The sequence below is a fragment of the Choristoneura fumiferana genome, chromosome Z (genome assembly GCF_025370935.1).
Source record: "Choristoneura fumiferana chromosome Z, NRCan_CFum_1, whole genome shotgun sequence".
NCBI lineage: Eukaryota > Metazoa > Arthropoda > Insecta > Lepidoptera > Tortricidae > Choristoneura > Choristoneura fumiferana.
Window position 1 is genome coordinate 24,509,801 of NC_133472.1, and position 20,504 is coordinate 24,530,304.

Here is a 20,504-nt window from a genome sequence, read left to right on the forward strand (position 1 = left end):
GATCCCACAGATAGCCATAGTATACATGTTTAAGCTTAACTTAAACGAGGTGACGCGCACCATATCAGACGTCACACTGTTCAAATGGAATTACTACTATTTTATATACATATATACAAGAATTGCTCGTTTAAAGGTTTAATACCTGTAAGAGGGAAAAAAAATTAACTAATAGAACAACTATCTGTGTATTTAAAAATAGATTTCATAATTTTCGCTTAATAATAAAATAACTTTATAATAATCTCTTCCCATTAGTTATGTTAAACCTATAAACTTAACAAATGTAGACCACTCAAATAAAGGTTACATATCCAGCAAATCTATTACCTACCTACGACTATTTAAGTTATTGGTCAGAAAAAAATGGTTGCCTAGGCGGTGTTTGACTAACCGCAGGGGGGTGTCGTGCAGTGGGCGTGGATATCAAGACCACGCCCACTCCACATTGTACGTCACAGATTTTTTTATCAGGTACACAGAGAACCCCAGTAATGTGACCAAAACGTGGACGAAGCCAAATATGGAGCAAAACAAACAACATTAAAAATATACCTACCTATTTTTACTTTAAAAGATCACTGGCAAATTCTCATAAAAATTGTAAACATAATTTGTTTTCTACTGTGGTACTTCACGATTACTGTTAAAAGAAGTCAGGTAATAAACATACATATTTAGCTTTAAGTGTGTCAATATTCATCATTCAACAATCTTTCGTAAAAGATGATCAGCCGTTGACATTAAACCATTGTATCTTAGATTATTTACACAAAAAAACGTGAAAAAAATTTATAACAAAAATTTAACCGACTACAAAAAACCATGAAAGTAATGTTCTACCAGTCTGAAGTCGGTGCCTAGCACGAGCCGCCAAGAGTGATTTAGGCCCGATATATATGTATAGTTATAGATTGTAGGTGAGGTAGACGACTATAGGTCCACTCCTGCTGGCTCGTGCCGAGGCACCGACTTCAGACTGGTAGAAAAATATTTTCATGGTTTTTTGTAGTCGGTTCAATTTTTTGTTATAATTTTTTATTCGTTTGCTAATAAAGGCTTTAAACCACCGCTGGGTACCTTTTATTCTCGAGCCAGGTTCCCACATATGCGTTTGTTTATGTTAGTTCTTCTCCTGCACTGCCGATCTGTTACGGTAGGTCTATTTCTATGATTTAAAACCGGCCAAGACCATGTCGGACACGCCTAGGGTTCCGTAGCCGTTATGAAAAAATCAAGTAATATTCTTGTAAGGTTTTATTATTTTTTATTTTGTATCTACAGATATTTCCCAGCAGGTATGTAAATTTTATAAGTTAGGCTGCTATTTACTCTTAAACTACGAACGATAGATTTATTTAGATTTACGCTAGATTTTAACAAAAATTTGCACTATAAAGTTAAAATATTTCGCAAACAAATCACTGAATCGAAAAATCGTCTTAGCAAACCCCTAATGGTTTTAAAATATCTATCCAGCGATACCCCACACTAAGTATAGGGTTGGACGAGAAAATAAAAATCACTCCTACTTTACGTCTATGGGAGGTATCCTAAAAAAAAATATTTTTATTTTTTGTTGTAGGTACCATTTTGTCGGCATAGTTTACATATATATCCGTGCAAAATTACAGCTTTCTAGCATTCATAGTCTCTGAGCAAAGCCACGGACGGACAGACAGACAGACAGACATGGCAAAACTATAAGGGTTCCGTTTTTGCAATTTCGGCTCCGGAACCCTAAAAACGGTGGTCACTCCGAACACGTACTAAAATAAATTAAAGTAAGTGAAAACAATGCATTTTATTCATTTTAGACATCGTGTTTTATAGAGCCATTAACTGGTTAAGACCTAAGTACACAATCGATATCTAAATAGAAATAGTGTAAGATTCTTTTTTTTTTCAAAACAACCGGGTTCGATTCCCGAGCTGCGTACAGGTTTCTTTAAATGTATGAATGCAGTTTTTCTTCTTAATAAAATCGATGGCATGGTTCCTAAGAACAGATCTTCGTATGTCTTATAGTTTCAGACTTTCCCGTACTGACCGATTTAAATGAGGCACCCTGTATACTTAAATACATACAAACATCCAAGACTCAAGTACCTACTAGAAACATTTATATTCATCATACAAGTATTTGCAAAAAATTTACAGTTCTGGCACTTCGATGGCCGCTGCCACGGCACGCTCGCTTCGCTCGCTCGGGTCGCGCTCTAAGGGTCGCAGTTCCACCTAACACTCCTTGCTTCGCTCGTCGTCGTACCTAACCAGATCTGCCTTAGTAGAATAGGTAGAAGCACCAATTAAGGAACTAATTTATTTATTAGGTGACAGATCTATTCTTTTGGTGATCGAATTTTGATGATCAAACTATAGTTTAGGATACAGGTTTACATTAATCTGATGACTCATACTTAGAGACAGATTTGATTAATTTGATGACCAATATATTTGTTATGGTGATTTTTCCACCGGCGAGGCGAGACGAGACGAGGCGAGACGAGAATTGAAATTTGTATACATTCTCGCGCGCCCGCCGCGGCCGCGGGGCGCCGCGGGCGCCGCCATACAAATTTAAATTTTCGTCTCGCCCCTGCTCGTCTCGCCTCGCCGGTGGACCTTTAGGGATAGATATAAAAGTAAGGGTATCAGTTTAGTGACAAATCTAAATTTAAGTGACAGAAAATATATAGCTCCCAATTAGTACCTATTGCGTCAAGGCGCGAAGAGCCTCAACTGGGCGACATGGGAGCTTCCGAAGCGAAGCTCCGTCGACCCTGTTATGTGATAGTTCACACATGGATATTCGATACACTGTACTTCGATACCTTGTACTTAGATATTTATATCATTCGATGTCACTTTTGTAGATAATTAGATTTTCGATATATTGGACGTAGGTTATCTTACCATTCGACAACATAAACTTTCGTTATTTTAATTTTCGATGTTTCTGTACAGTCGAAATTTTAATTTTCGATATTTTGAACATCGAAATTTTAACCGTAGGTATTTTAATTTTCGATATTCAAATATGTAACCAAAGGATTCATCATCACCAAATTGGTTTTTATTTTATAAAATAATTAACCTTTCAATGTATCATGTAATTATTAAAAAAATAAAATTCTTTAGAATTCGTGAGATTATTTTCTGACATCTGATACCCAAAATTAAGGCTAACTAGTAACGATAATTGAGTTTGAAATATCAAATCTAAGCATAGCTATTTAGAAGAAAACAGCAAGTTTTTTTTTCTGTACGGCTTCTCACGTACAACATGCCACTGGCAAATCAATATCCACCTGTAGTTTGCTTCTTCTACTAATACAATAACACTAATTAATACTAATTAACGGTCCTCAACTTAACTGTAACTTCAAAGTTTGAATTGGAAAGAAGCCTTATGCGTGTCGATTAACCCGAGCGCAATACGAGTACTAATAATATTATTAGCTGTGAAAGAAACTAAAAGTTAACAGGTTTCGTTTCTGTGATTGTTTTTAAATTAACTCTTTTTTTTACCTAAAATTAGTTTTGTGTTTTTCCAAGCCAAATGTTTTAAATAACGTGTATGAAAATATAAGTAAGTACCATTAAAAAAAGTATGTAAATCTAAAGCGGTAATTTTCTCGTACACCCGCTTGGATAACCTAAAAAACAAAAAGTTGGAAAACCCCCGACTTGTAACATGTATAAGAACCATCGCTAGGAAACCTGCTTTTAAATAAGAAAACCGCATTCAAATCAGTCCACCCCTTCAAGAGCTACGGTGCCACAGACAGACACACATAACGGTCAAACTTATATTTAACACCCCTCTTTTTGCGTCGGGAGTTAAAGATTCAGTCCAAAATACAAATTTCTTAGAAAAATAATACTTGATTTTCTCGTAACGGCAACGTGTCCCTATCTTGAGCGTGTCCGACACGCTCTTGGCCGGTTTTTTAACAAAGATCTATTTCGTTGCTTTATTAAATGTGTCATACATAATATTTGACCTTAGGCCACATGTAAATCGGTTAACCAACGAGCGAGTAGAGTAGGTTCTGACGTGGACATGGTCGGTCGTTCAGACAGATTATGGATCTATGGAACCCCAAACATTTTAAAACAACATGCTATCGTCACGCCAATTTAAAATAATTCTAATTTCATTAAAATCGTTGTGCGACTGCTCTTTATTAAATCTTGCTTTTTAAAAGTTACTTGTTAACTTGATAAAACTAAGATAAAAAAAGTTCTTAATTGGATTATTGATTTCCATTTTAACTAGCAGTATTTTGCTCACAAGCACATCTCTGGTATGGCAGTTCAGTTAAATACTGATGAGTACACTTGCCGTAATTGATTATATTCCTTGGTCTGTCTAGTGCAGTGGCCGAGATAATGCGCAACCGCATTATAAACGAATGTAGATGGCTTTGATGCCGGTAAAGAAAACTGTATCTCTTTTAAGGGGCTACCCGAGGTTTTCATCGATTTTTGACAAGTTCTGAATCGTATCTCCTACTTTTGCACTACAGATAGAATTATAAGTCAAACGGCTATCGGTTCTCCAATTTTTGAACTCCATTTTTGTCTACCGGATTTTGAGAAAAAAAAAAGGAATACTTAATTTTGTATGACTTTTTTAAAAAAATTGTCTGAAAAAACACTTATTTCGTATCTCTATTGACATGAAAGATCTAACATTATTTATACGAAATCTACATATTTGGGTTCGTCTTTGACGTCTCTAAAAACTGGTCGAGGGTTTTCATTTGAAACTAATTAACACAAAAGTTATAGCCAGGAAACCAGTTTTTTGGCCTAAAATTGTTCAATTTTGATGCCAATATCTGGAAGACAATGAACTTTGAAGTAAATATGGGATACCATATTGCTTAAAGTCGTTGTCGGTAATATAATAAGCTACAAAAAACATTAGAAAACTGAGGAATTCAGATCGAAGGTCATTGGGGCATGGGATCCCCTTAAACAGATTGCGCGGAAACAGCAGCCGAATCCTGAAGGTCCTTGGACGCAAAAACCTGTATAGACAATATTGTGTTTAAATGTTCATAACTAAAAATTTGGAATCCCGTGGAAAAAAATGAGAACAAAGGTGTTGCCGTTATCTAAAAACATTTGCAGCATTCAAAATACTTATTCTTTCCACATTATGTCAGAAAAACTGTATTTCATAATCAAGATAAAATATTTTAATTTACAGATTGCAAACTTGATTTTGGCATTTACACTTTGATATATTAATTTTCAAAGACAGAACTGTTTTCGTTTGAATAAATTATGTATTGTCCTGGTATTACTCTCCACACACCCGGGTTTTTAAGCTGTGGACCGATTGACGCGAGTCTACATTCAATGCACTAACATTTGGGATTGAATTCGTAATCGTTTTCCAGTGACTCTTGTTCTGTTAATTTTTTTATTGTGGACATTTTTGTTGTTATTATTTTACTGTAGTTAAGTTGCTCGTTGTTACGTTTTTGTTGTGTTTTTCGTTTTTATTGTTGTATGAAAAGATGGACCCCGGTTCTAGTATAGTAGTTCTAGGTCAAAAATTGACTTATAAATTGTCTCCTGTAAAGAAACGACCATGTCATGTCATGGCGCTTTAGGGGTCATCCATAAATTACGTCACATATTGTGACAAAAGATTAAAAATGGTCAAAATTGGTGAGACGCAGTGAAGTACTTTATGGATATCGGAAATAAAAAACATGGTAATCAGTTTATATAATATTTCGGGCCCATACCTTCAGATTCCCTGAAATGTCACTCTGGCAAGAACAAAACTATGTTTACTTTTTTTCCGTGGAAATAAAAATCAGTGTTTACGTGCGTTCTTATGCGGACGACTACTGTCGTCTTTACATTGTTGCAGTTGCCACAATATGTTGCATGCGATGAACTAGTCAAATTTGGCCCATTTTCTGGCGGTCGGATTGACTTGAAATTTTATATTTATGTATCTACATATTTTACAATAGCTTATTTATTTCTGATGCTGCATTCTGAAATATCATCGAGGATGTTCGAATGTTTTCGAGTTCCTGTAATTAGTGTGAATCTCAATTTTAAAGTGTAAACTTTTTCCATTTATAATTCACTATGCAAAAACAAACGCATTATTGATGATTCGTAGGCATCAAGGTATAGAAAGTAGGTATTTTTTAGCAGTTAATGAGGTCAATATACGTGCAAAAAATTACGTGTACGTTATTGATGACACGGCGCAGAGGATTTGTTACATAAATTTACTTGTAGCGTTTCATTAAATTACATATATGAATAATTTAGTGCAATATTTGACTTATTCGTTGGAATTAAGAAAAAATCTTAAGATCGTCAAAATAGCGCGCTTTATCATAGCCATAGGACAATTCGCCATGCCCATAAATAATCTTTCGTGAAAATTATTGAAATGTGGTAATAAAATTCTGTGGTGAGAAGAACTTACTAAAAGTATGGATGTGAAGCGGGGTCGGTTCGTCCTACGGACCAGTTGGTAATGTCTACCGTTGGATACGCAGCCGTCGGCGCGGGATAACTCATGGCACTGCAGCTTATCGCACGTGCACTTATAACCGTAAAAGTTTTTTGTAATATCACTTGCATATACATGCATTGTAATAAGTAATCACACAGCGCCAAAATGCGCTTACCAAAAAAGGTACAAATAATACGACCACTCGATAGAAGTCCCGCGTGTCGAATGAAGAGGTACCTACTGATATTCCCGTAGCGCACTAGCAGCAGGGTCGAAGTTTTTACGCCATTTATGAGGATTATCATACTCATACTATCATACTTGAAGTACCTACCTCAATAATAATTCAAAGGAGTCAAACTCCTTTTTAGGGTTCCATACCTCAAAAAGATAAACCGGAACCCTTATAGGATCACTTTGTTGTCCTTTTTTCTCAAGAACGCGTGGAGGTAACAAACTGATATTATCAAATATTTATCAAAGAATATTTAGGTTTTCTACCCATACCCAAACAACCAAAAAATACAGTCAATAAATCAGGTGGTTCCATACAAATAGCTGTACCGAAAAACTTATAAAATAATTTCGGTTTTCTGATCCTTGATCAGGAAAAAAGCATATATTATGAAAAGAAGGATTCGGGAAAAAATGCGAACGGAAATTTTGCTACTAGGAAATAATGATTTTGGGAACATGATCGAACCAACCCTTTAAAAGTAAGGTACAATTTGTTTAGGTACCTAAAATGAAAGTTTGATTTGCATGACAGTGATTTGAAAAATAAACCTGGTTAAATAATCTTTTTAGGGTTTCGTACCTCAAAGGAAAAAAAACGGAACCCTTAATAGGATTACTTTGTTGTCCGTTCATCTGTCTGTCAAGACCCTTTATCACGAGAACGCGTGGAGTTCTCGAGTTGAAATTAAAACCATATAATATACTCAGTCAGGTCTACAGCCCTGTGAAAAAATCTTCTAAGTCAACGCAATCAAAAAATATAAATACAGTCATAAGAAAAGGTATTTTCATACAAATTACCTTAACCGAAAAATTTATAGGGTGCATGCCTGTCTTTGATACTTGAAATCTTGTAAACAGTGTGTTACCGTTACCGGCAGCCAGGCTTTTTTTAAGGGAGGTTAAAGTAACGTATTTCTGTAACTTAACCACGATATTAATTTAATTAATACACAAAAATTCTGACTTTGATAACTTTTTAACAAAATTATAATTGCCTGCAGTGTACAGCAAAATAAATTGTCAAGTAAGTGCAAATGACAGCCGACAGATACTCTGATTATTACCCGTCAATTGACTTTGCTGTACATTGCTGGCCATTATAATTTTGTTAGAAAGTTACCAAAGTATGAATTTTAATTTATCAATCAAATTAATGTCATAGTTAAGTTACAGAAATACGTTACTTTAACCTCCAATAAAAAAGCCTGGCTGCCGGTAACACACTGTTTAATAATAATCTATACCTATAAAACAGTACCGTGACTGACTGACTGTCAGACAACGCACAACCTAAACTATTGGTTTTAGAGACTTGAAATTTGGCATAGATATACCTCGAGTGTTGTAGAGGTTCACTAAGGAAGGATTTTTCGAAATTCCCACGGAATAGGGAAATATCTAAACTTTTAAACTTTTTTTGTTTCTTTGTTTGTAGTCGAATCTCTGAAACTATTGAGCCAATTAACAAAAAAAAAATACCGTTAGTAAGCTATACGCTATACTATTCTTGATTGACATAGATTACTTTTTATCCGGGATATGCAAAATTCCGTCAGGATAGAAATAAATAAATTCAATTTCGGAGCTGATTCAAAAAATTCTTACATATTATGTGATATGAATGACTATCCTCAAATGACAAAGGCTACTTTTTCTTCGGGAAATTACAAAATTCCCATGGGATAGAAAAAACTAAATTCAACTTCGGGGCTGATTTTAAAAATTCTTTCACCAATAGAAAGCTACACTATTCCTCATTAGTATCGACTACTCTTCTTTCAGTGCCCTTAGTGTAAAATCTCAATTTGTATGGAAACACGAACATCGCAAACGTTCCACTAGAGGCGCTGTTCGTGTTTCCATACAAAATGAGATTTTAACCTGAACGCGATCGAGACGTATTTTGTAACCGAAAACGTACACTAGGGGTACAGGAAAATGCAAAATTACCGCGGGATAGAAATAAGTGAAGTCAACTTCGGGTCTGATTTTAAAAGTTCTTTCACCAAAAGTAAGCTACAGTATTCCTGATTGACTAAGGATACTTTTTTCCGGGAAAATAAAAAATTCCCGCGGGATAGAAATAAGTAAATTCAACTTTAGCACTGCTTTTAAAAATTCTTTCATATGATATAATATATGACTATCCTCGATTGACATAGGCAATTTTTTTTTCGGAATATCCAAAATTCCCATGGGATAGAAAAAACTGAATTCAACTTCAGAGCTGATTTAAAAAAAATCCACCACTAATATAAAGCTACACTATTGCTGATTGGTATAGATTACCCTTCTGTGGGAAAATGCAAAATTCCCACGTAGTAGCACATAGTAGTTTTGTTATTTTGTTGTAGGTAGGTCAATTGGGTTTTAGGAAAAAAAAACTGTTACATCACCTTTCATTAAAAAACCAATATTTGTAATACTTATGTTGTCTACGCGCACGAAGTCGCGGGTAATAGCTAGTATAATAATAATTTTCAACTCTAAAATGACCCAACACTGCGTATATTTTGCTCAGGAGAGGGGCTCTGCTAAGAATCATTATCTTCCCAGCCAATTTACGTCCCACTGCTGGGCACAAGCCTCCTCTCAGAGTGAGAGTGCTTGGGCCGTAATTCCCCCGCGGGCCCAGTGCGGATTGGGAACTTCACACATACCATAGCTAAGGTAGGTAAGGTAGGTAAGGTAGGTTCATAAATACCTACAAATATCTACGGAACCCTCGGTGCGCGAATCCGACTCGCACTTGGCTGCAGTTTTTTTTTTTTAGAAAAATGTACATTTTTATGGTTCCGTAACTGAAGAGTGACAAACGGAACCCTATTAAAGTCGATACGCTGTCGGTCCGTCCGTCTGTCTGTCTGTCCAACTGCCCATCTGCGTCTGCCTATTATGAACCGTAATAGATAGATGTTTAGTTTTACTGCCGCTACAACAACAAATAATAATAATATTAATAATTACAAAATTCTAAATTAAAGAAGTTACTATAAGAGAAACGTGTTATTTTTTACCCGACTGCGAGAAGGAGGGTTATTAATTTTATTACTTAACAAAGATTACATTCTTTCCCTAAGACCGACTCACACTTGACCGTTTTTTATTGTTACTGATCTGCAGACTCTGCAGTACTTACATTATCTTTATTATCACTCCGAGTTTGAGGTTTGTATGATTATAATTTGATTACACGAAAATTTTAGCAAAAACTTCTACTTTCGAAATCCTCGTTGCATTCTACGCTGACAAAAGTTCTGTTTTGAATTTAAACTTTGTTAATGTTCATTTTTGCTTCGTATTTTCTTTGAAAATAGTTTTCATGTCTACTAAATATAAGCACGTGATATACTAAAATACTAGCTGTTGCACACAACTTCGTCAATGTCCTGAGGGAACTTTACACTCTTCCGAGCTAGAAAGTAGACCATGGTAATCTAGGATCTGTAGCTATTTATCCGTCACTTTTGTATTAGTTCAATATAGTTCCAGAGATACCTAGTACATAAAAAAAAATTAACACAATATAAACAAAGTTTACCTCATTATTATTATTATAACAAATTTTGTAAATAGGTATACTAATAGAAATATAATAGGGATATTGATGCAGAAAGGAGTAATTTAGTAAAGTAAAAAAAAACAAATACAACTACTAAATGACGAACTAAAATAATAACGCGTCATTTTCCGTACTGTACCTATTGTAAAAGTCGCTGAATTTCACAGAGATTTTGTAAAAAAGCAGATCAAACTATAAAACCTACCTCTCATCTCTATGAATGAAAAACCTAAAAAATAAAACATTCTTAGAAAAATACAATCAAGTTCATAACTACTACTCACTGGGGTAGTTCATATTCGTAGTTAGAAGAGGGATGGTGTAGATAAAAGTCTTGTAGTCTTACGAAGTCGTGCGACATGCCACGGAGGGCCGGCGCGGCACACGACCGCCTCGTTGCGGCTATTCCGCCCAACTAAATGATAAATCCGCGACGGCGGGCTAGCATAGCGTGAAACCATATCGCTACTACATACACGACTCTATATACCCCTATTTAACTTGGGGTTAAATGGCTATGTCCCGTACTACAATAGGTAGTAAGAAAATAAGTAATTCTGTATTTGTTTGTGTGTGCTTTTAAAGCAATAATAACGCCTTTTTTGTACAAACGGTCGTGTCGTTCCTACACAAACGTTGAGCCGGCGTCAACTTTCGGCAAAGAAGTAGTATTATTTTTATAAAACCGTCTTGTTTATTTATATTTTAATAATAACACCCTGGCTAGTTTTAATACGTCTATATTTCGTATTTTGAATATTGTTCTTATTATTTGTCTGCTGTCGTCTACAATCACTTCTTTTGTATGTCGCTTACTGTTAACAATATACCTATGTATATATATATTCGTTTCACACCCTGCTGCTCTCGTTTCCTTTTATTCTTTTTAATTAGCGATGCGTGATTAAATATTCCCGTAGGGATTACGAAAATAAAAATGGATACATGTATTTGTATATAATTCGATTTCATTTGTAAATTTAATTCATCTTAATTTGTGAATTCAATTCAAACTCATTTAATATTATTCATCATTAAATATTAATTTAATTTCATTTCATTTGTTCTATATAATTGTTATTGATTGTGTACCTATGGACTTACCTACTCTGGAATAAAAATATCATTTCATTTTAATTTCATCTATATATTATAAAATATAACATAAAAGTGAACCGCCAGAACGGAAAAAAACGAGATAGAGCAGGATGGCGCTCTACAACACCATTTTGACACGTTTCTCCCAAACAACGCATTATTTCTCTGGAATTTTAAAGCAATTCGATTATGACCTTGGAAATCGCGAAAAACTTGAGAAAATATGATATTGGGTGTGTAAGTACATTTTGTATATTAAGCAAAATAAAATCACAAGTTCGAATTTCGAGCCAAAAGCGAGCGATCTATTATCTGTGTCAGTGTTGCCATTCAGGGAAAAAGAAATCGAAGAAATCCATTCATTATCCTGCATTGGAGTCTGTAAAGCTATTTAAGCACTGACCTGCATATAAGTACCTGACTGGCTACTACGAAGTGCAAAATTCGAAGTTCGTATGTTGCCGTCCCGCTGACGCTTATGTCATTTAATACGCGAGTGAAAGGGGTATTATAAAAACGTAATAAAAGTAAACTTTTTGTTTCAAACGGAAGTGGCAAATAGTTACATGGGCGATTGTCATTGGAAAATTATTGGACAGACAAAACAGAACAGACTCCGTTTGCCCAAAAAGCTTACAATACATATACAACACTGCAGGTTGAACGCCGAACATCTATAATTTTTTTCTGATTCGACAAACTTCTTTGGATTCTTGAGAGCGTTTTGACATTATCCGATCCGATATCGATATCGGACGCCGATATCAATATCGGGGCAAGTAAAATGTATGAAATCGAGAGTATTCTGACAGAACCGGATAAGTGCACAATATTTATTTATTTATACGGTTTTGCTAGATAAATAAAGCAGAAAAAAATGAGTAAGCCTATATATGTAACTATTTTTTTTTAAATTTTGCACTTATTCTGTTTTGCCAGAATACCCTCGAAAAAGAAAGGTACATATTTCATACATTTTACTTGCCCCGATATCGGTATCGGCGGATCGGATATAATGTGAAAATGGTCTAAAATCGAAATACGTGAATTTTGAACGTATCATTTAATATCTGATAACCAAGTCATGACCCATCACCAAGTCCAACTGTCAATTTTTTATATTTTTAAATCTATTTATTTATTTATTCCTCTTAATGGCGGCCATAAGGCTTGGGCCAATGTCAGTTAAATTAAAGATAAATATATTCTTCTTATTCACATTGTAGGGTGATTGTAGTTTATGCAACTTGATAGCAAAATTCCAGAAACCACGCGGAGACCACTTGCGCATTAAAAAATGTCAGACACGTGAGCAATATAGAATTTTGTGATCACTGTTCACTAATAAGGTTAATCGCCGCATAAAACACTATCAAAATTATAGGTACTTCAACTAGCCAAAGAAACAGAAATAGGTACCAAAATTAGATATCGTCTACATCCATCATGTTCGAATGCTACAAATCGAATTAAAAAAAAAAAATCTAAATACGCGATGATTATTTTGAGCTGTCATCGTTCATTCACCATTCCCTCTCATATTTCGTTTTCTAGATTTTTATACCATACAATGGGAAAACCAACTAGACACTGGCAAAATTATTGTCCTCCAATGGGCAGAGCCATATTTTTTTAAAGGAAGAAGAAGTAAATACGCGATAATCCAAATATTGTGGATATATGCCGTCGATTCGAAACTTATTAAATACCATATTATATATCTATTATATTCGCGGGACCCGAGTTTACCATACCGACGGGAGGAACATCAAATGTTCGATAGGAAGGAACAGTTTGTATGAGAAAAAAAATTGATTGTCGTTTTAAGTATTTACTTCGCAATTTTTCCATATTTTCTCACCGTTTGAACCTTCCCTGAACTTCCACAAATGTTTCAAAACCAAAATTAGCTAAATCGGTCACGCCATTCTCGAGTTTAAGCGAGACAGACGAACAGCAATTCATTTTTATATATATGTATGTATACTCAGTGTATATGTGTGTATGCGTGCGTGCGTGCGTGCGTAGTAGTATAATAAAAATGTCATTTCATTTTAATTTCATCTATATATTATAAACATTAGAAACTTAGAAACATGTCCAACTAAAAAATAAAAAATAAATTAAAAGTAAAAAACATTTCAAAAACAAGCTTTTATTGAAATAGTCTAAAACAAGAAAATAAAGAACTGTAGGTAGCTTTCTATGAGTGAAAGTTTTTTTAAAACGATTTAAAGATTTATATTATAACGCGGGAACTTTGTGATTTCCTGGGATGAAAGAAACCCGTTTCAATTCAATCAGGGACAGTAGGTATAGCTTTCTATAGATTTAACTTATTTTTATCTACGATAATTATCTTATAAGTACTTATAGCTATCGCGTATACGACGAAGTTGCGGTCAAAAGAAACACGTAGGAACTTTAATGTTTTCTGAAATTCTACCCCTGAATATGTGAAACAGGAGTTCATGGTTTGTATACATTATGTATGATTACTTAGGATGATTTTTTTAATTCGAAAATTTGCACCACTTGTCTGAGACAACGTCTGTCTGTATCTGTATTTCTACATAATCCTCCGAAAAATCAATCAAAACACGAAAAAAAGATCCGTAGAAAGTAAATCTATGTTACCCCAAATTTAAGGCGAGCGACGCCGGGGGCATAGCTAGTATGTATATATAACTGATGAATAAGTAACACTTATGTATCTTACCTATTGGATTCAAATAAAAATGTGGGATGAATAATTTTTCCTTGATATTTTATTTAGCAGGTCAAGAAAGGATAAAATTACATGCGGGACGGGACTACTTTAAAATTAAAATTCTAAGGCCTTCTGGACGCTTTCAAATTAGATTTGAACTAAAAATAATACCTACGAATGCTATTCATAATTGATCGATTCAGGAGTTACATTTTTCAGGAACAAATAATCAACGAACTGCAACCCTTTACCTTAATATTATATACTCCGCAAGGAGGTGTGGCCGGATTTTGAAAATATTTTCATAAGTAGTCTGAGTATATTAAAAATATTATTGTATGAAAAATTATGTTTTTTTACTCTTGATTGGCTTACTATACAACCAATGACAACTAAGCGTAAATTGCAGCAAGTTATAACCATAACCGATTTCAAATCGGATTACAATTCTCTTTAATTTGACGGCTTCTTTATCACACCTTGATTAAATAATAAACAAATATTGGGGGACATCTTAGTCGAGAACCGTAGAAGACGTAGGTACAATTGTAGACCGCCATTCATGGACGTGGCGACGATGGAACTCGGACTTGAGAGGTGCGAAAGAGAAACCAGTGGCCGTTATTAAAGTATATTACACCTCGGAACACTACATGTTTTTTGAATTGCTTTTCTGTCACAACTACGGTCGTTGATGAATCTAAACAAAGAGAAAATCAATCTGATACAATTACATGGAATGCAATTTATATGGCGATCCGGAGCTAACAATGCATCCGCGCTGCGTCAAAGTGCCCATGAACCTGTCCTTCACAATCCGACACCCACAATAACAAATCATAATTGCAATTTTATCATACAATACTGCTTGCTGTGTATTGATGAAAATAGCACTTGAAGTAAACGCTCTTTGTATGTATAAGATGCAGTAATGCAGTCGCGTGATAGCGATCTGCGTTGGTAGCCGTCTTACACGTGCCAGCTGCGGCAGTTAGTAAATATAACGTAATATTATGCAACGGAACTGCAACCGTGCATGCGCGACATTTCTATACCTATGTATACTCTTAGATTTACCAACTTATTAAATTGTGTTTGATAGAAAAATTAGAAAATAAACTATAAAAATCTCTGAAACTCAAAACTTACCTTTAAATCAACCACATTATACAGATAATGTGGTACCTACAAAATATTTGAAATATTGAAAGAAACCTACGGAACATAAGCATCAACGTCTTTGAAATGAAACCATCAAACACATACCTAAAATGTTTTAGGTAGCTAAATTCGTTAGTTGTTTTTAGGTACTTTACAAACAAAATCTGTTGACGCACACGAGCGTCGGTGGCACCAGTGGAATTCAGGTGGCAGTGAATGCATTAAGTAGCTATACTTGATTCTGTAGTGCTGCTTGTTTTTGGGCCAGTAATTTGAATATATTTCAAATGGGATGAGCGTCGTGAAATAATGTATCCAAACTACTTTAGAAAAATATTCGATTTTGATATTACTTGTCTGTTTTTTTTTCAGGGGGTATAGTTTAAAAATCACGTATGGAATAATGACAATTTGGACCATAACAATGACCCAATCCAATCTACACATTCAGAAATATACAAAACCAATATTTCCATTCAACGTAATTTCGTTGTCATCGGTCCTTATCAACAGGGAATACACACTTTCAAAACAAGAAATTGCTTTGTTATTCTGAGGGCTTCGGGATTTGTGATTGCCGGACACACGACACGCTGGCTACCTGTGGAGTGACCGAGCCGCAATCAACTGCGACATACGACACCGACATTCGACACTAACCCGTAATTCTTCACAATGGAAGAACAAAACAATAAAAAAACGGAACAAAATAAACAAGTAGAGTAATAGCAAGCTGTAAAAACTTTGACTTCGATAAAGTAATAATATTTGGTTTAGACACACCACTAAAAATTTGACGACAAATTGCAATTAATTTCCATGCCAAAATAGTTTTCATTTAAAATATCTGTCTCGGACCCTCATTACTCGTCATATGATATTTAAAATATTAGATTCCTAAAATACCGAATTTTGGATACAATTTTCTTGCCAGCAGCTAAACTTAAATAACTCCAAAGTGACGCAAGAACTCTTTCACAATATACATATATGTATAATGTATGTATTCTAGTAAACGATGGTCATCTTGATCGGATCGAAGTAAGTAATTATTGGAATAATGTTAGTACAAACTCAGAAACCGCAATATTTGGAAGTCCCGCACATGACTTCCGCAAAGACTAGCCTATTCCAACAAGTCAGAACTAACGAAGTGGTTGAGATTTAACAAATATTATATTTATATGTATACTAGCTTCTGCCCGCGACTTCGTCCGCTTGAAATAGTAATTTTGGGAAGTATTTAATTTATATAGGATACCTATTCTGCCAATAATAGTACATAGAAACTTCTACGGTTTACCAAAAATAACCTATTTTAGTACATTGCTACAAATATAAACTATTTTTTTTTGTTCTTCCATACATCCATCCATCCGATGTTCTTTGGTAAAACATAAATATTTTGCGGGTAGCCATATTTTAGCAATACGACGTGTATTCTACCCTGCCAACACAAAAGGACTAATTCTTCATAGTGAACTATTGACACCTTACGTCCTTTATTGTAAGTCAAGGCATTTTTACTAAGCATAGCTACACATATTTCCGATAAATATACTTATACGTAGTAACTTTTTTGGAATTCCTTAAGAACTTTCATCCCCATATTTTCAAGTAAATAGGTCGAAATTTGAAAAGCGCCAGATCAAATGTTTTTAAGGGTTCCGTACCTTAAAAGGAAAAAATGGAACCCTTGTAGGATTACTTTGCTGTCCGTCCGTCCGTCTGTCTGTCAAGACCCTTTATCTCGTAAACGCGCGGAGTAAGGTATATATCGAGTTGAAATTAAAACCCTAAACTCAGGTCAATAGTCCCGAAAGCTGTGAAAAAATCACACCTCTAAGTCAAGGCAATCAAAAGCTACAGTCGTTAAAAAGGTGTTTCCATACAAATTGCCTCAACAGAAAAAGTTATAGGGTAGGTACTTCCGGCTGTGTTAGAAACTTGGAATTTTGCATAAAGGTAGCTCTTATAGCACAATAAATAAGAAAAATCTGTAAATCATAATTTTTCATGTCTGACTGTCTATGTGAATAAGCCATCTAAAATGACCCCACATTGCGTACATTTTGCTTATGAGCTTAAAAGGCTCTGCTAACACTGCACCATCCATCGCAGGTAACATTTTCAAAAACGCTTAAACAAATATCTATTTATTTCTTATAAGTAGCCCAATGCCAAGTTTCATAAAGAACCATCGATTTATCTTCGACAATGACGATCTTCCATATAAAGTTTCATCCCCTATTTCACCCCTCACAGGAAGAATTTTTAAAAACGCGCGAACAAATATGTATTTATCTCTTATCACGTGCCCAAATACCAATTTTCATAAAGAACCATCGATTTATCTTCGACAATGACGATCTTCCATATAAACTTTCATCCCCTATTTCACCCCCTCACAGGAAGAATTAAAAAAAACGTGCGAACAAATATCTATTTATCTCTTTTCACGTGCCGAAATGGCAAGTTTAATAAAGATTCATCGATTTATCTTCAATAATGACGACCTTGCGTATAAACTTTCATCCTCTATTTCATCCCCTCACAGGTCGATTTTTTAAAAAAGCTCAAACAAATATAGAATTATTTCTTATTAAGTGCCTAAATGCCAAGTTTCATGGTTTTATCTTCGATAGCTACGAACTTCCACCATGTAAACTTTCATCCCCTATTTCAACCCCTGAAGGCCTCTTTTTTGCGATAAAAAATAGCCTATGTTCTTTTCCAGGGTCTATTCTATCTCTGTACCAAATTTCATCAAAATCGGTTCAGCGGTTTAGGCGTGAAAGCGTAACAGACAGACAGACAGACAGAGTTACTTTCGCATTTATAATATTAGTATGGATTTCTTATTAAGTGCCTAAATGCCAAGTTTCATAGTTTTATCTTCGATAGCTACGAACTTCCACCATATAAACTTTCATCCCCTATTTCAACCCCTGAAAGCCTCTTTTTCGCGATAAAAGATAGCCTATGTTCTTTCCCAAGGTCTATTCTATCTCTGTACCAAATTTCATCAAAATCGGTTCAGCGGTTTAGGCGTGAAAGCGTAACAGACAGACAGACAGACAGACAGACAGAGTTACTTTCGCATTTATAATATTAGTATGATAGTATGATTAGTATGATGATAACCATTCAAGGAGAATAGGTTGTTTGACCACATGAAATTTCCTAAATGAAAAATGTAAATGTAGAACAGGTCAATACGTAGTAGGTAGCTTGCCTTTAATAAAAAACTAAAAACATTATTCACTGCATTCTCTTTTAGCAAGGTAGACAATACTCAAAATATACTTAGTTACACGTTGGATCTGCCACTGACAGTCGTATTCAGCCCTGCCCGCTCTCCAACGCACACTAGTCAAATTGTGTCGAACCTACATAGTATTGTTATCATGCCAATAGACATTTATTTGTGTTTTCTACTTAAATTTAACATCGTAAATTAAATGGAGTATGTTGTTCAGGCAGAGATTGTGGGCAAAGCCATCACATTATATTATACCTATAAATGTAAATGCCTGTAAAATACAGGGAGACCGAGAACCTCAAAATTAAGTTAAATCAGAGTTTTACGAAGTACAGAATTTTTTGAAGCTTAACTTCACTACGAGATTTTATACCTAATAGGTAGGGTTTTTTAATTTGAAAGCCAATAATTCTGCTCATCTGCCTAGATCTGGATTATGCTCGCGATAATGTTAATTTATTTAATTTTATTTTCAGTTGTACCTATTTTCATTTCATAAAATACCTACCTTAAAATTAATGGATTACAGAACAAACAGATGTACTCCAATGGCGAACATAATTATCGTTATCTTTGAAAGATATAACTCTTTTTTCTCTGAATCCAATGATTGTTCAGAATTGTTATAAAACAAACCTAACCTAATCTATAGTTTTCTATAGGATGACCATTTAAATTTTTCAGAATAATTTAAGGTTTCAGTGGGAAAAAAATTACTTATGACAAACGATGATTCGGACAAAAATTACGGTATGACTAGCGAAGAGTATGCGAACTTTGGTGCTCCCGGGTGATCCACACAAAATTAACTGCTTCGCAGGTTCATGCAGATTTCCTTTTCATATAGGTAATTTTGTAAATAAATTCCGAAAACTTAGGAAGTGCAAGTTTGGGTTCGAACTTACGGTCCTCTGTTTGAGAGTCATAGGATTCCATCAAATGCCATACGTTAAACCGATCTACCAGGGTTTTTAGAGACACTTTGTAATTGTAAAATCTCGCCACATATGAATCATTGAAACAGAATTGAATTGTGAATAATGATATTCAGGGTCGCGATTCGATTATCCAAGCAGGTTGAAAGTGACATAACCTGCAGGGGACAGGGCGGGCGCCGAGCGCCGCGCGCCGCGCTGCGGGCGACGGGGCGACATGCCTCCGCGCTGAGACAGCTTATTGTTACGTACTTCATTAATTGACCGACTTTTGCGTACATAATTCATATTTATAATATACTAGCTTTTGCCCGCGGATTCGCTAGCGTAGAATTTGGGGTAACGTAGATTTATTTTCTACGATCATTTTTTTCGTGTTTTGATTGGTTTTGGGAGGATGGTATAAAAATACAGATAAAGACACGTGTTTTAGACAGAAATGGTGTTAATTTTCGAATTCAAAAATCCTAATGAATTTTAAAGTTTCCGTGGGATATGAATAACCGTTTTGATCTATTTAAAAATTCTTAATTGCCAATCAGACATATCCCGCGGTTTACCTACCACACCTCTACGATACTTTAGGTACTTACCTACATTGTATCCCAAATTTCTAGTTTCTAGCACCAGTAGTTTATGGGTATGCGTTGTCTGTCAGTCAGTCAGTCACGCTACTGTTTTATATGTAGGTATATGAAGATAGATTGCGTTACGTAATGAATTGATTGGTTTGGCGAAGGTAATTAATTTTTATTTTCGTTTTTTAGCATACTTCAAATAATACTAGCTTGTTTTAAAACAAAACATCTTTTTAGCTAAGTATATTTTTTAGTCTCTCAGCAAGTCGTACATGTAAAATTTCGTATCTGTGCTATCAACCTTTGAGGAGTTCCCTCATGAGCAAACGACCCACGCTGAAGCATCAGGTAGTGTCTATCATATAAACACATTGTCATCGAAATTGAACCATTATGCAAAGTTTCTTGTCTGTTACTTTTAAGGAGTTCCCTGCTATGGAGACGGTCCTGGCCAGA

The 20,504-nt window shown here is 34.9% G+C and overlaps 1 protein-coding gene across 6 annotated transcripts in view; it reads right to left on the reverse strand.

Annotated features, from left to right (window-relative positions):
- cyc (basic helix-loop-helix ARNT-like protein cyc) overlaps positions 1-20,504 on the reverse strand; it is an 82,828-nt gene that overhangs the window by 33,716 nt on the left and 28,608 nt on the right. For 3 of the 6 annotated variants that reach the window (XM_074093603.1, XM_074093596.1, XM_074093589.1), the window contains exon 1: positions 6,473-6,714. The exons of 2 other annotated variants lie outside the window; for them this stretch is intronic. In XM_074093603.1, coding sequence (XP_073949704.1) covers positions 6,473-6,636 — 164 coding nt within the window. In that variant the 5' untranslated portion in view covers positions 6,637-6,714. Of the gene's footprint in view, positions 1-6,472; positions 6,715-10,588; positions 10,710-20,504 lie in introns of those variants that run through there. One more of the 6 variants, XM_074093609.1, reaches the window with a different exon arrangement.